At 39.0% G+C, this 14,143-nt stretch overlaps 1 protein-coding gene across 2 annotated transcripts in view; it reads right to left on the bottom strand.

Annotated features, from left to right (window-relative positions):
- The window catches only part of zgc:77151 (uncharacterized protein LOC337153 homolog), a 42,053-nt gene that overhangs the window by 14,780 nt on the left and 13,130 nt on the right, over nucleotides 1-14,143 (bottom strand). Inside the window, exons 1-3 of one of the 2 annotated variants that reach the window (XM_034140147.1) lie at nucleotides 7,011-7,083; nucleotides 6,178-6,215; nucleotides 1,467-1,574 (exon numbers count right to left, since the gene is read on the bottom strand). Coding sequence is in view for 1 of the 2 variants with exons in the window: in XM_034140146.1 (XP_033996037.1) it covers nucleotides 1,467-1,574; nucleotides 7,011-7,163 (261 nt within the window). In the remaining variant the exon portion in view is untranslated. Of the gene's footprint in view, nucleotides 1-1,466; nucleotides 1,575-6,177; nucleotides 6,216-7,010; nucleotides 7,164-14,143 lie in introns of those variants that run through there. The other variant, XM_034140146.1, reaches the window with a different exon arrangement.

Raw genomic sequence — 14,143 nt, forward strand, 5'->3', positions numbered from 1 at the left:
TTTAAATCTCTTCGATCTTTGCTCTTACTTTTTAGAACTGAGCACTTATTGTGTAAAAAATTTGAGAAGGCTTATTTTTCTACCAGGCAACTCAAAACCTCAGTATAGAGACTTCAACAATGGAATATCTAAGTACAAAATGTGGAAAGTTTGGTTTAAGTCACGTCATTATCAAGGATTTACATTTGGGTAATGCATTAGTCTCAATCCCAAAGGAGGATTTTCACTCAACGCTGAGCTGCAGACGGCAGAGCTGTGTTAATCAAAAACACATTCACATTTAATACTTCTTACTCCATGTGAAATCTTTATATGCGTGTAGTTTGGAGGAATTTAGCAGTAATAATTAAGCATTTAAATCAAACATATCTGACCACAGAGAGCTGAGAGAAGTTGTCGTTTGTACATTTTGATCAACAAGAAGACATTGAGTTCGAGGCCAAAGATGTTTGGTGAAAAAAGGAGGCCGTGTCCCTGTGACGAGGTTATTAATAGATGTTCTTAAAGCGTTCCCCAGATTATATTGGGGAGACGTTCCCTCTCATTACGAGTCCACAGAGTGACACCACTTTTTTGTTTTTCATATTTTGAATAGTACCTAATGTTCATAATGTAGGTAATATTCTAGTTTTTTTAAAGGTTACCTATGTATACTATTCAAAGCATCTTCAAATAGTGCTACTTTATACTTCCACAAAATTTAAGACAAAAAAGTTAGATTCAGATTATTTATACAAAATCCAAACGACAAAAACATTCTAATGTATAATTATAAATTAAAATAAGTCTTACTTACAAGCTAAACAGAGACATGTTTGTTTATAATCTAAATGGTGCAGACCAAATAAAAAAATGGAAAGCCAAAGTCTAAAATTATCAGTAACTACATCACCTTTAATCTCGTTTCCAGTGCGTCATATCCTGTGGTGGATATGACCATATAAGGAAGTGTTTTTGTTCCTGTGGGTATATGTGTGATAAACTTGGTGTTGATTATAAATGGTAATTGAAATAAAATAAAGTTACATTTAAAGTTTTATTACATAATATTTAAACATGTAAATGTGGATCCAGTTTTTGGGGGGTAAAAAAAATCTATATATTTAGTAAATGCCTTTAAGATAAATGTATTTTTTATTAATTTATGACTTAATTTAGAAATGTAGTCTTGAAATGAAAAATAGAAAGCTAAAGTCTTCAATTATAAGTAACAGAATATGTTATCCTATTTGCAGATCGTTATATTAAATGTTTTAGTTCTTGTGGGGTTTATGAGAGACAAACTAAGTGTTGTTGATTAGAAGTGATAATAGCTAGACGTCATTTTTTATTAAAATAAAATCAGGAGTTTACAATAAAGCTACAAACAGAGTACTACAGATGATAGGAACAAGAGGAAGGAGACGCAACTGAAAAATCCTCTCATGAAGAAATAGGAGAAGGACGTCCCGTGACCTTTGACCCACCTCTCCATGCTCCCTGGTGCGGCCCTTCGGCGTGTCCTCGGGCAGGAAGTAGAGTCTGGCGCTGGCCAGCAGGTGGCGCCGTGTCTGGTCCTCCCACAGCAGAGTCACCTGCACACGAAGAAGAACAACCGCAACATTTACACACTGACGTCCGGGAACCTTGGACGACTGATATCCATGACTTGAGTTTTCAGAAAAGCAGTAAAAGTAATTTATATTTTGTGTTTGAAGTCCTTTGAAAAGTTATTCTGTGAACAGAGAACAACCTGGAACCTTAAAGCTGATAAAGTACATTATTACACACAGAAAAAAAAGAAGAAGTTACACTTGACAGACCACATTTTTCTATCATGTCAGGCTGGGTTAATAGATAAAAGAGTAACCCAAATGTTGGCGCTGGGTACTTTGGATATTATGTGACACTTGATTAAAGGTGGGGTAGGTAATTTTGGAGAAACCAGCTCGAGTGTGCTAGAATTTGAAAATACACAACCGGAAAAAATCTGCCACTTCCATAAGGCCCCTACACACCAGGCAGTCACCAGAGAACTCGCCGACATCCGACACCGACAGATCCATCGACGAGTTCTCCTGCGTCTTGGCCGTGTGTACACCGCTTTACTTCAGCCGAGCACGTACGAACTGCGCATGCGTGAGTGGCAATAACTCTCCTTACCAGCAGGCGGCGGTAGTGTGTATTCGTCATTCAAAATAGGCAACAACCGGAAGACAGAGAAGAAGAACAGACTGATATAAACAAACAAATAGCGTGTGCGTTCCATCGAAAACATGTTTTAGAATATAAAAATACATGAATGATGAAATGAGCACATAAAGTGCAGACATACTATAAAATCACAGTTAATAGACCTGCATCTGATGATCGCAGTGTTCTGGCGGGTGTGTAGTTTATTGAGTCAGCAATGTAATAATGGCCACTTCTTGCTAAATTTACGATGAGATGAAAAACCGGACTTGACCAAACAAATCACGGAGCTCTCAGCAGAGGACAGCCGGTGACGCTCCCGCCGATATCAGAGATGTCCCTGCTATGTGTGGGAGGTAAGAGAGGACATTTAAGGGCTATGTTTGATGTCTTTAAGTATCACCTGCTGGTGTTTAGCTGCTGTCTTGTGCCTTTTTAAATCGTTTGTTTACGTCCCTCACTTCCGTTTCGCTTCTCATTTGCTAGCTGAACAGCTGATCAGAGTGGTTTCTTGGCCCGATAGCTTGTGTCCGACACCCGGCCGATTCAACATGTTGAATCGGCCGGGTGTCGATCGTGAAAGGCCAAATAAGGCGTGTGACGGCCGAGGGTTCGGGACACACCAAATTGATTTTGGGCGACAAGGAACCCGTTTCCGCCCAACAACGCAAGACGGCCGATATCGGCCTGGTGTGTAGGGGCCTTTACAGAGCCCCTCCTCCAACACACACGAACGCACACATGACCAATGAGGGCACGAGATAAGTGCTTTTTACAGTACTACGGCTTCCACAGATGAAATATTTGTATGGATTTTTTGTCAAAGCACTTAAGATATTCATTGCTATCGGGATGTTAAGAGCATTCCATGGAATATAACAAAAAGTGTATCTCGAGCCGGTTTCTCAAACTTACCTACCCCACCTTTAAGCGCCAACATATATGCCTTGAGCTGCGCTGCGCTGCGCTGCACATCACATCACGCTGCACATCACGCTGCACATCACACACACACACACACACACACACACACACACACACACACACACACACACACACACACACACACACACACACACACACACACACACACACACACACACACACACACACACACACACACACACACACACACACACACACACACACACACACACACACACACACACACACACACACACACACCACACACACACACACACACCACACACACACACAGTATTGTATGAGAGAGGTTCCAGGTTGAATTGAGGCGAATATTTGTAATGTTCAGGTTGTTGTGTTTAATATTCATGAGATTATTTGTCATTGTTCAAATGATAGTAAACAAACATATAAAGCATATTTGTCCACTCATATGTTGATAAGAGTATTAAAAACTTGAAAAATATCCTCTAAGGTACATTTAGAACAGATAAAAAATGTGCGATTAATTTAACTATGGACAATCATGCGATTAATCATTTTAATCGACTGACAGCCCTAATTATAATTAATATTGTTTTTTATAATTACTACAATTATTATCATCATTATTTCTGGACAAAGCTGATTTTTTGGTTGCCCTTAAAAAACTTCAAGGCCTATTTTGTTCTAGACTGAGAAACCAACACAGCTAACGTTGCTAAAAACATAAAAGATGAAACACAATCCGATCAAGGAAAAAAGAGAAATATGATACTCATTCGGGCTGAATATTCAAGGTCTAATGACAACTTGGGAAAATAACGTTGCGGTCTAAGTATAAATCAGGATAAGGGATGAGGAAACAGGAAAGAAAAACAGGAAGTGTCCGACAGAAAGACAAATATTCGGCCAAAAACAGAAAATCTACGACGTCAGATTGAGCCTGAAAACGCTGAAGGGTGGAGAGGAAAAAGACAACATTATGCGAGTGTGATCTGAACTGAAGGGGAACAGATTGTGCAGGTTTTGAGGTCAGACATGTTTCTTGGATGAATCACAACGAGATTTCTTGAGTTTTTGTTTGGTTTTATTCATTAACCATGCTCACCCAGAGTCTCATACTTTGGATAAAACACTCCACTGTTCGGGGTTTACTGTATTTTCTTTCCAATGTAATCAAATTTGAGAAAATATTTAAATCTTATGATGAGCAGAGAAAGAGGATTTATGCTTTGAGGAACACACTGAAAGCCATTTCATTCAATATTCATTGTATAAATAAATAAGTGAATACGGAATAAATATGGTTATGAAATATTTCCACAAGTAAATAAATAAGGCAATAAATAAATAAATGTTAATATAAATGACTCGCAAGTTCAAAAAATAATGAAATACAAAGGGAGCGACGTGATCCCTGACATTAACTGAAGGCCAATCTTCAGGGAAATATAATTTGAATATAAGAGATGGAAATCAAGAGCTGTGAAATATGCAAATAATGTGCATTGGGAAATAATAAAATCCCCTGGAATCATAAAAGTAGTTCTATCAAAATCGTTCTTCTAACGTTTTATTAAATATAAGATATTTCTTTAAATTATTGCATTGTTTATACTTAAATATTTAGGATTCATTACATAGCTGTATCCTTTAGATTGATCTCAACAAAAATATTTCTTACACCGTGTTTCCTATTTCATAATATTTTGCATAAGAGAGGAGCATTATAAATAATACATTTATTAAAAGGGTCTGTGTGCTTGTTTGACCTTTTACTCTTATTTTCTGAAAGCATTTGATTCAGGCATTTAAACAAAGACATTCACTGTCAATAATAACTGTTTTTATAAAGTACCTTTCATGCAAGATGCAGCCCAAAGTGCTTTACAAAGCAAGATAAGAATACATGAAATCAATAAAAATGTGTACAAAATAAGGAGTAAAATGCATACAACAAGTTATCAAAGCAAAACGGAGCGACTTGGATCACAAAACCATAAAACACTTAAACATCAACAATAATACCACTGAAATACCCAAATTAAAAAGATAGGTTTTACATTTAATAAAAAGAATTCCAAATTCCAATACTACTAACCTGAAAGCCATCTCATTAACAGCTTGTGACCTAAATTGTCTAAATCTAGCCTTGCCGTGGGATGCAGACTCAATAAAACATACTATTATTCTTCTATAGCGCAGTGTGAGCAGGCAGGAGAGCAGCAGCGTGACCCATTTAGGGTTCCGTTATAGTGTGGGTTACATTAACAAAATGTGCATTTTAAGATCAACTAATACGTCATGGGTGGTACTACTCTTGTGTGAAAAACACTAGAATAATGACTCTGTAGATCAACTCATCCAGGTCCCTCCAAGTCATGCCTCGCCCTTTTTTGGGGGAAAACATTCGCTGTCATTTGATTGGCAGTAAATACAGATTCTGAGGTTTTCACCCATCAGATGAAAAAATTCAGAATACCGAAGATCTCCGTCCTTTTCTTAATTGTCCTTTTTTTTTTAAATAAGAGTTAAGAACATCGCAACTTTGGATATTTGTTTGCAACTTAAGACGTGATAAAAAATGTCTTCCGATCGGCGCCTATTCTTTGAATTCACCGGAAAGTGGGCGGGGCCATCATTTCGCCAAGCTGTGATGTATCGCTGCTCTCGGAAAAGCATCTAACTAAAGACACTATCAAGATGCATTATTGGAAGTGTAGTATCCGATGTTTATGGAGCTCGGGAATTCAAGTCAGGGTATCTCTGCGTCTGCCGCTTCAATTCAATCGTTTTAATACTAATATGCCCTTTCCTTACCACAACTTATAAGAGTATCATTCAATGGAGTAATAGAAATAATAATATAAATCAACATCGACATAAAACAACAATACTAGGGGTACCGCTTAAGACATGTTTTATAATCTATCGATTTGTTTATTCCCCTTAATAATTAGTAAATGTTTGGAAAACTGTAAGAAAAAACTACGATTTCTACAAGCCAATGATGACGGTTTCATACTGCCCGTTTTGTCTTAAACCTAAATATATTCACTTTACGATCACACAGAACAAGATAAAGCAATGAATACTCACATTTTAGAGGCTGGAATCAGGTATGTTTAGCATTTTTGCTAAGAACAAAACAAAAAGAAAACTGAAATGGTAAATAGACTAATTGGATAGTCGACTTTTCAGCTCTAAAATAATTACAGAGAGGGGGAAAAAGTACTCCAACTATAAAGTGCCGACAGTCTGAAGCCACGTCTGAACTCCACATTGTGACTACGCAGCTAACATTCGAAAAGCTCTAATTGTCCAATTTAAAATCAGCCAAGGTCCGGTTACCACACTACCAAACATAACTGGTTGGACTCCTCAATGAAATGATCCACTAGCATTTATCAAAGAAGCATACAGGTTTTCTGGGCCGCAATCGCAAGTGACTGATAACCATTACTTTAAAACAGCAAATAACTAACAAGCTAAAAACCACGTATCTGAAAAATATTCTCCTGATAAAGTACATAATGGCTAATGTGTTAACAATAGCGGCCTGTTCACAAAACCACCACAGCAAAAGCAACCTCACCTTTCGGAAAGAAGTGTTTTTGTCCAGCCAAAGTCCGATTTGAACTCTGTTTTAGCTCCTGAAGGCACTATCTGTCTTTTTAGCAGTTAAATGCACCATTATGTTCAACAGCTAGTCCATAGTAAAGATATAGCAGATATAGGAAGTGTACAGTGGCCAAAATCACTCATGAGAGCGGTGAGAGTGAACCAAAGCAAGGTAAGGTTTGCAGATCGGAAGACAGAAAACAAAGAGCTGAAATAGGCTAAGAAAGACCTCCTAAACTCTGAGGGGAGCAGCAGAGTCAACTCTTTGTGGGTTTATTAGTAACGTGGCACGTTTGAGCAGGTGATCTCACCTCAGCGATGCACACGGGATCCTGCGGTCCACATCGGATGAAGTAAAACTCGCCGAGCTTCCACACCTGTGCCGGTCCGTCGGGCTGAGGTCTGCTGCTCACCGACTTGTAGAAGGCGTAGCTGCCTCGCTGGCAGGAGGGGGCACCCAACCACTGGAGAGGAAGAGCAGATGATGATGAGGAAGAGTCAACTGTGCAGCTCTGCAGGCACCCATGGCATTTTCACAACTTGAGTTTGGCATTTAATAAGCTCTGCAGCACAATCGCACACCAGAAGGTTGCTGCCATAAATGTTTGAGACAGAAACAACATCTGCAGCCGAGTGGAATCTCAAGACTGAAAAAAAGAAAATAATTTAGAGACGAGATTTTACAAATCCAGGCCTCCATAATGTCGCCAAAACAAAGAGGACCATGACTACTGATAGAACTTGCTGAAGTTCTGTGTGCTAGCCAATTAATGGATTTCATTTATTCAAATTACAAATCAGAATAAGAATTCCTTTACTTGTCTGTCAACGGGGGAAATTTACGGCATTAAGACGGCAAAAGTACAGCCCAGATTAAAGTAAAAAGAGTAGACTTAAATATTATATACAATAAAAACTATGCACATGTTATTAATAATAAAAACACAATGAGTAAAAAAATTATAACTAGGGGTGTAACGGTATCCGTATTCGTCCCGAACCGTGACGGTTCGGACGTCACGGTTCGGCACATGCAGTCACACAACGAATACGCCTTTTATTATGAGTGGGAAAAAAGTCTGTCACTCAGGGCAGTATACATTACACTATATATAATCCAGGGGGCGGTATTGCGCCTAAAAGCTGTTTGCCAGCCGCCCTTAAAGCTCCCATGTCATGCTTTTCCGGTTATTACCCGTCCCCTTGTGTGTTATGAAGGTTTTTATGCATGTAAACGGTGTGCAGAGTCAAAACCCTCAAAGTACACCCTGTAGCGAGTAAAACTCTAACACAGAAAATACCTCCCCAAAACGCCTCGTTGGGAGATACGTCACTGCCCATTTGATTCTTCCGGGTACCGCCTGATGTCATGCGGTACCCGGAACGAAATGGACCAATCCCGAAGAGCTATGGCCACACCAGCAGCGGCGTGTTCCTCCAGAGGTTCGAAGAACCGGCATTTCACAGACGAAAGCTTCCAAAACATTGCCCAGTTTGAGGCGGGATATGCACAGCTTGTTTGGACCGTTTGGAGCAGGGGAAGATTCGGGTACACAACCTGTGAGTTTGCATTGTTATTTGTGTATTTATCAAACAAGGTAGCTACCACGACTGTTTAAATGTGTAAACATGTTTCGGACTGCTAAGCCAGTGCTAACTGTGCTAACTAAGTTGCTAGAGTTTAAATATATCAACTACAATGTCAGCAGATGGCCTTACATGTTTGTCATGGCAGGAGAATGTCTGCAGTCACACACACGGAATACTCATACAGTATACTCCGGGTGATTTACCGTACATTGTGACAGTACATGTATAGCTACGAGGCTAGCTATGCATGTATAGCTTACGAGGCTAGCTATACATGCTAGCGGGAAACATTGTATGACCAAACGTAGCAGACTACCCGTAGAATAATGCAATTATAAACACGTTATTGCTAGCCTAATATGAACCACTAACTTTTGTTCATAGTAGTTTTATTACACTCCGTTCCTCCAAGCTAACGTTCATATCGTGTTAGCTACCAAGGTAAACAAAGCTAGGTTAGCATATTAGCAGGCAAGCTGTTCATTAGATATATCCACACTCCTACTACTAACGAATCTAAAACAACTAAGTTTCTCTAATATTTTGTGATTTGCATTTTATTTCGTCCAGACAGATCCTGCCGGACAATACATGACTGGACGACCACACTGAGGCATCGTCTCAAAAAGCCCCGGCTGCTATAGGCAAGATGCCGACAACAATATATGTATATTTACGTTCATTTTGTACATTTCTAAAAATAAAGTTTAATGGAAATACTTAGTAGGCCTATCCTTTCTTCCCTGAATTATTTGCACCTATAACATATCATTCATATATAGCAAACCATGATTTGATTTCTCATCAAACAGTAGTAGTTTATAACGGGTAAAAAATAACTTACTCTTTGTTATGAGCGGCTCGTAGGCCACAACGGAAAGACAAGGAGACATACACGAGTTTACAAAACCACGGCACATTTATTGTGGTAAATGCAGAGATAGGTGGTTGAGAGGATCGCAGAGTTAGTCTTCCTGCAGCCGCTTTGGAGAGAGACAGGGGCCGCCGTGTGACTCCGGGCAGCTGGGCTTAATAGCACGGCTCCGGAGGTGTCCGTGATCGCGCTGATTAGCCTCTTCAGCTCCACCCCATCGTAAGACAAAGGCCCTGGGGCCGTCACACTCTTCTATAACAACAGTTAAAAATATATATGTATATCAAATATACGGCTGTACCGACGCCATGATAAGACTGATGTTACGCTGAGAGCAGCCGGGAAAATCACTGAGACATGGGCGCAGTCTCTCTGGTGGTTGACTAATCAGAACAGAGTGGCCGAGCTGACCAATCGGAGCACACTAGGCTCACAGGGAGGGGGGGGCAAGAGCTCCAACGAGTCGTTTAGTGGAGAAAGTGAATACTGCTGAATACACATGCTTGACAGAGATGCTGTATGCGAAACCAATGTGAGTTTGGAAAATTGCACAGTATAAATCTATTTTAGTATACCTCAACAATGTAATTATGATCAGTGGAAATGGCCATGACATGGGCCCTTTAAAGGTAGGGTAGGTAAGTTTGAGAAACCGGCTCGAGATCGCTAGAATTTGAAAATACACAACCGGAGAAAATCTGCCACTTCCTTACAGAGCCCCTCCTCCAACACACACGAACGCGCACATGACCAATGAGGGCACGAGATAAGTTTGTGCACAGATGGAAGGCTGACAGGCAGGTAGGCCATCCAGTTATTTTAGCCGGGCCGGCTAAAATGATTGGTCGTGCTTTTTACAGTACTACGGCTTCCACAGATGACATTTTTTTATGGATTTTTTTGTCAAAGCACTTAAGATATTCATTGCTATCGGGATGTTAAGAGCATTCCATGGAATATAACAAAAAGTGTATCTCGAGCCGGTTTCTCAAACTTACAAATAAAGAACAAGAAGAAAAGTTAGTATGGCGATTTCAGATAACACACAGGAGCTAGAAGACCCACCTGCTTCAGCTGTGGGGAACATTTCGGGTTCCCTGTGGACTACAATAACGATGGAGTGCGAGTGGTGGATCGGACGAGGACGGTGTGCCGGCGTTGTACAGCGGTGCGGTATGCTAATGATAACACAAGCCAAACATGCTAAATCATATCAGAAGGCATCACCCAGATTTGCCAATCACCAGAGCCCGGCAAAAGACAACAGCAGTTCAACAGCTTATCCTCGCTGTTTTTAAGAAGCCAATAGACATGAAAGCCGAGAGACCAAAATAAATAACGGAAGCTATTGGCATATATATTTCAACAGCAATGCGCCCTGGAAACACTTTCTTATTATTTATTTTTGTAATATTTTCAAGACATTCTTTTTAGTTTTACAGCTTGATACCTTTGTTTGACATCAGCAATTATAGATAATATGGCCATCTGAGTGTGTGTGGTACTGTTTGTGGTTTGTTTTTAACTTTGTAATACAGTTAATTATTCAAAATGTTAGAGTTCCTTATTGTATACTGAAACTTGCACTACTGTTCAAAAATAAATAGCAAACCTGGAATTATGCATTTGGGACATTTTTTTGCTTTTTCTTGTTGTACCGAACTGTGACCCCCAAACCGAGGTACATACCGAACCGTGAATTCTGTGAACCGTTACACCCCTACTACTAACACATAATACACCATGTAAAAATGGTGTAGCAGTATTTTCTTGGAAAAGTGACTGTATTCAAATATAGAAGCAGAAGGTAAACAACTTTGAGATTAAATATTTAAAATGACCTCCTCTGACTGATGGCACAGGCTTATCAGCAGCCCCTGATAGTGACTCAAAATAAATTCAGATATCACTGAAGCTTAAGAAGGGGCTGCATCTTTTAATTGCAAATGTAATGACTTCTGCTCTTATAAAATGGCTACCATTGTTTACCCAATGATCAAAGTCAAGAATTTATGACATGTATAAACTTGTGTGGATTAATCATCTGTGTCTCAACTCTTTTCAAATTAAATCCGTTTCATTTATGAAGACTCAACCGAAATCAAATATAAAAGCAGTACAGCACAGTAGTGACACTTCCTGTTAAATTGATTTCACGCCTGTGTTTCACGCTTGTGTTAGATTAGATACAAAAAGGGTGGATTCAGAGAAGTGATTCTGCTGTTAACTTTTACTTTCACTTGCCTGTGCAGTGAAAGCCACCCGATTTCCGTAAAGTCATAAAATCATAAAATCTGTGTATCTAAACTGTAACTGTGATGTTAATCCGAGTTGTTTCCTGTTGTGCATGCCGGTCTAAATTATATACATGTTGAAATAACATTTTGGTTATGCATCTATGCACTTTGTTTAATGATTACATTGTAAAGTCTATGTCGTTATCAAAAGGTTAAATTCGGTTTTTTCGGATTCAGATGTTCAACCGCAGCCCTTACAATAACTCACAGACCCATAAGCAGAAAAATGTCCCAATTCAAAAATGTAAAAATATATATTTTGTCTTTTTTACCATTTTTCTCCATAGTGATTTTGCCATATGGAGCTCCATGTGTTTTTTATTTCATTGACAAAAAACAAACAACTCAGCCAATTCAGTCAGCTTTAAACATTGACATATCCCAGACTGTGAACAATGAATCCCACTAGCGTGTTAAAGTAAGCGTTAAAAATCAGAAAAGTGTAAATTATTTGGTGATCAGGACTGATTAAAAGATTTAACTAACTTTTATTTTTATTTTCAAAGCAACTTTAGTTTTGAAGCGACTCGAGGGTTAAACTGCTGCAGTGAGCTGGTAATGTGTACACTAAGGCAGAAAGTCATGAGACCTTTCCCTCTCAGGTCAGATCTCAGAGGGCAGGAAACATTTTCACATAACGTTTCAAATTACCTCTGTCATCTCGGCTCTGTTTCCTAGATTTGTGTATATCCATGTAAAACACATATCAGTCATTGTTTGGTAAAAACATACTTGTTTTAGACCTATGGTAAAGTCAAGTAAAAATCCTGCTATCAAAATCTTACAAAAGTACACAAGTATTGGCATCAAATTATACCCGTTATGCTTAAAATGCCCACTTCAGAACCATATATATGAAATTACTGGATTACAGTTACCAGCAGAGGTGGAAGAAGTACTCGCATCCTTTACTTAAGTAGAGTAGCAATATATCAACGTCAAAATACTTCATTACATGTAAAAGTCCTACATTTTTAAGTAAAAGTACAGATCAGCAAACTGCAGAAAAATTACATTATTCGATTTGTAATATTGTTGCATCATGCTGCCTTTTAGACAAACACAGTTCTGATACACACAATAACTGTTTGTAATATATTGTATAATTTTACTTTGTGGTACCATAAACATTTAGTCCACTAGTTTAATTTTTAGAGATGCATATTTTAAAAGTTTATCACGTGTTTTGGAGTATAACATACATTATTTCCTCTTTAAATGTAATGGAGTCAAAGTAAAAGGTATAGCATTACATTTAAATAAGTACAAGTATTTCAAAGTTGAACTTGGGTAAATGTACTTCCTACCACTGCTCATTTGCACACGATTGCACAAACTAACCACTTCCTGTAATGCTTCAAAGTAAAAGTACTAACACCCCCCCTTCTTCTTTGGTGGGAAGCTTTTGCTTTGAAGCAGCTTCGTACAGGAAGTATTGAGTTTGCATTAAGAGGAACTGCATTACTTACTGCAGAGATAACCTCTATACATCATATAAATCTAATAAACAGCTGCTCAGTGCTTTGTCATGGGGGGGAGTTGTCTTAAGCGGCGGCTGTACATTGTGATGTATGAGCTTCTAAGTAGGGCTGCACCTTGATTATTTTCAGTAGAAGTAAGTCAATAAAACTACTGTGATATTTCCATCACCATTGCCAAGAAATACAATGTGTTCACATTTCTTGTTTAGTCTGGTCAGTAGTCCAACATTTTAAATAAATAACAATCTAGTTGTTTCTATGTAAAAATGTTTGGCGTTCTTGCTTCATAAAGTATTTTAACTTCAACACGGTCCAGATGTTATAGCCTTCTGTACTTTGTAATGATCTCTTACTTTTAATTACATTTTATAAAATATCCTCATTGTTCTAGTATCATAATGTCAATCACTCTAATGGCGCTTTTCCACTACAGGACCTAGCACGGCTTAGCACAGCTTAGTAACTGGGGTAGTTACTATAGTAACGCAGTGTAGGCGGGGCGATCGGCTGTTCGGCGGGCGGAGCGTCATCTTCAATGCGAACCACAAAACCAAAACATCAGCCGTTAGCTGTTAGCACTCAGAGCTCACAGCTCCTCATATCTGTTCAGAAACTAGACAAAAGTTAAACAAGTACAAACCACAGACTGTCTGTGTCATGGCGAATACAGTCCCTGGTTTATTTATGTCTGTAGGCCGTTGTTGTGAGTGTGGACGGTCGGAGCATACACAACGTTAGCTTAGCCTGATCGATCCGATCTCCATTCAGAAAAACACGCATTTTAAAAGGTTTTTCGACTGCCGTCTTGTCTGCAGACCGGTATCAGTATGTTGTTACTTCGGCATCATTTTGAAAATGTGTATTACAATTAAATCACGGTAAGATATGTTCATCTTGTTGTAGTTGTAGCCCCCTTGCCAGCGATTCTCTCTGACCATTCAGCAGTCGAGTGTTTACGTCACTAGTTTAGCATATTCAGCCCGGTTGTTGGCCCGGTAAGAACCTTGATTTTGGAGGGCCAGAAAAAAGGTGAAAAAGTAGCCCTGAGCCGGAACTAGCCTTAGTGGAAAAGCAAAAAAAAGCTTAAACCGTGCTACGTGCTGCAGTGGAAAAGGGCCATTAGGTAACAGAGTTCAACAAGCATTAATTATACTTCATGAGTCAGCGTGTAGCTATTTTGCTCCAAGCTGCTGAAAGAGCCT

This window comes from Trematomus bernacchii, unplaced genomic scaffold (genome assembly GCF_902827165.1).
Source record: "Trematomus bernacchii unplaced genomic scaffold, fTreBer1.1, whole genome shotgun sequence".
Classification (NCBI taxonomy): Eukaryota; Metazoa; Chordata; class Actinopteri; order Perciformes; family Nototheniidae; genus Trematomus; species Trematomus bernacchii.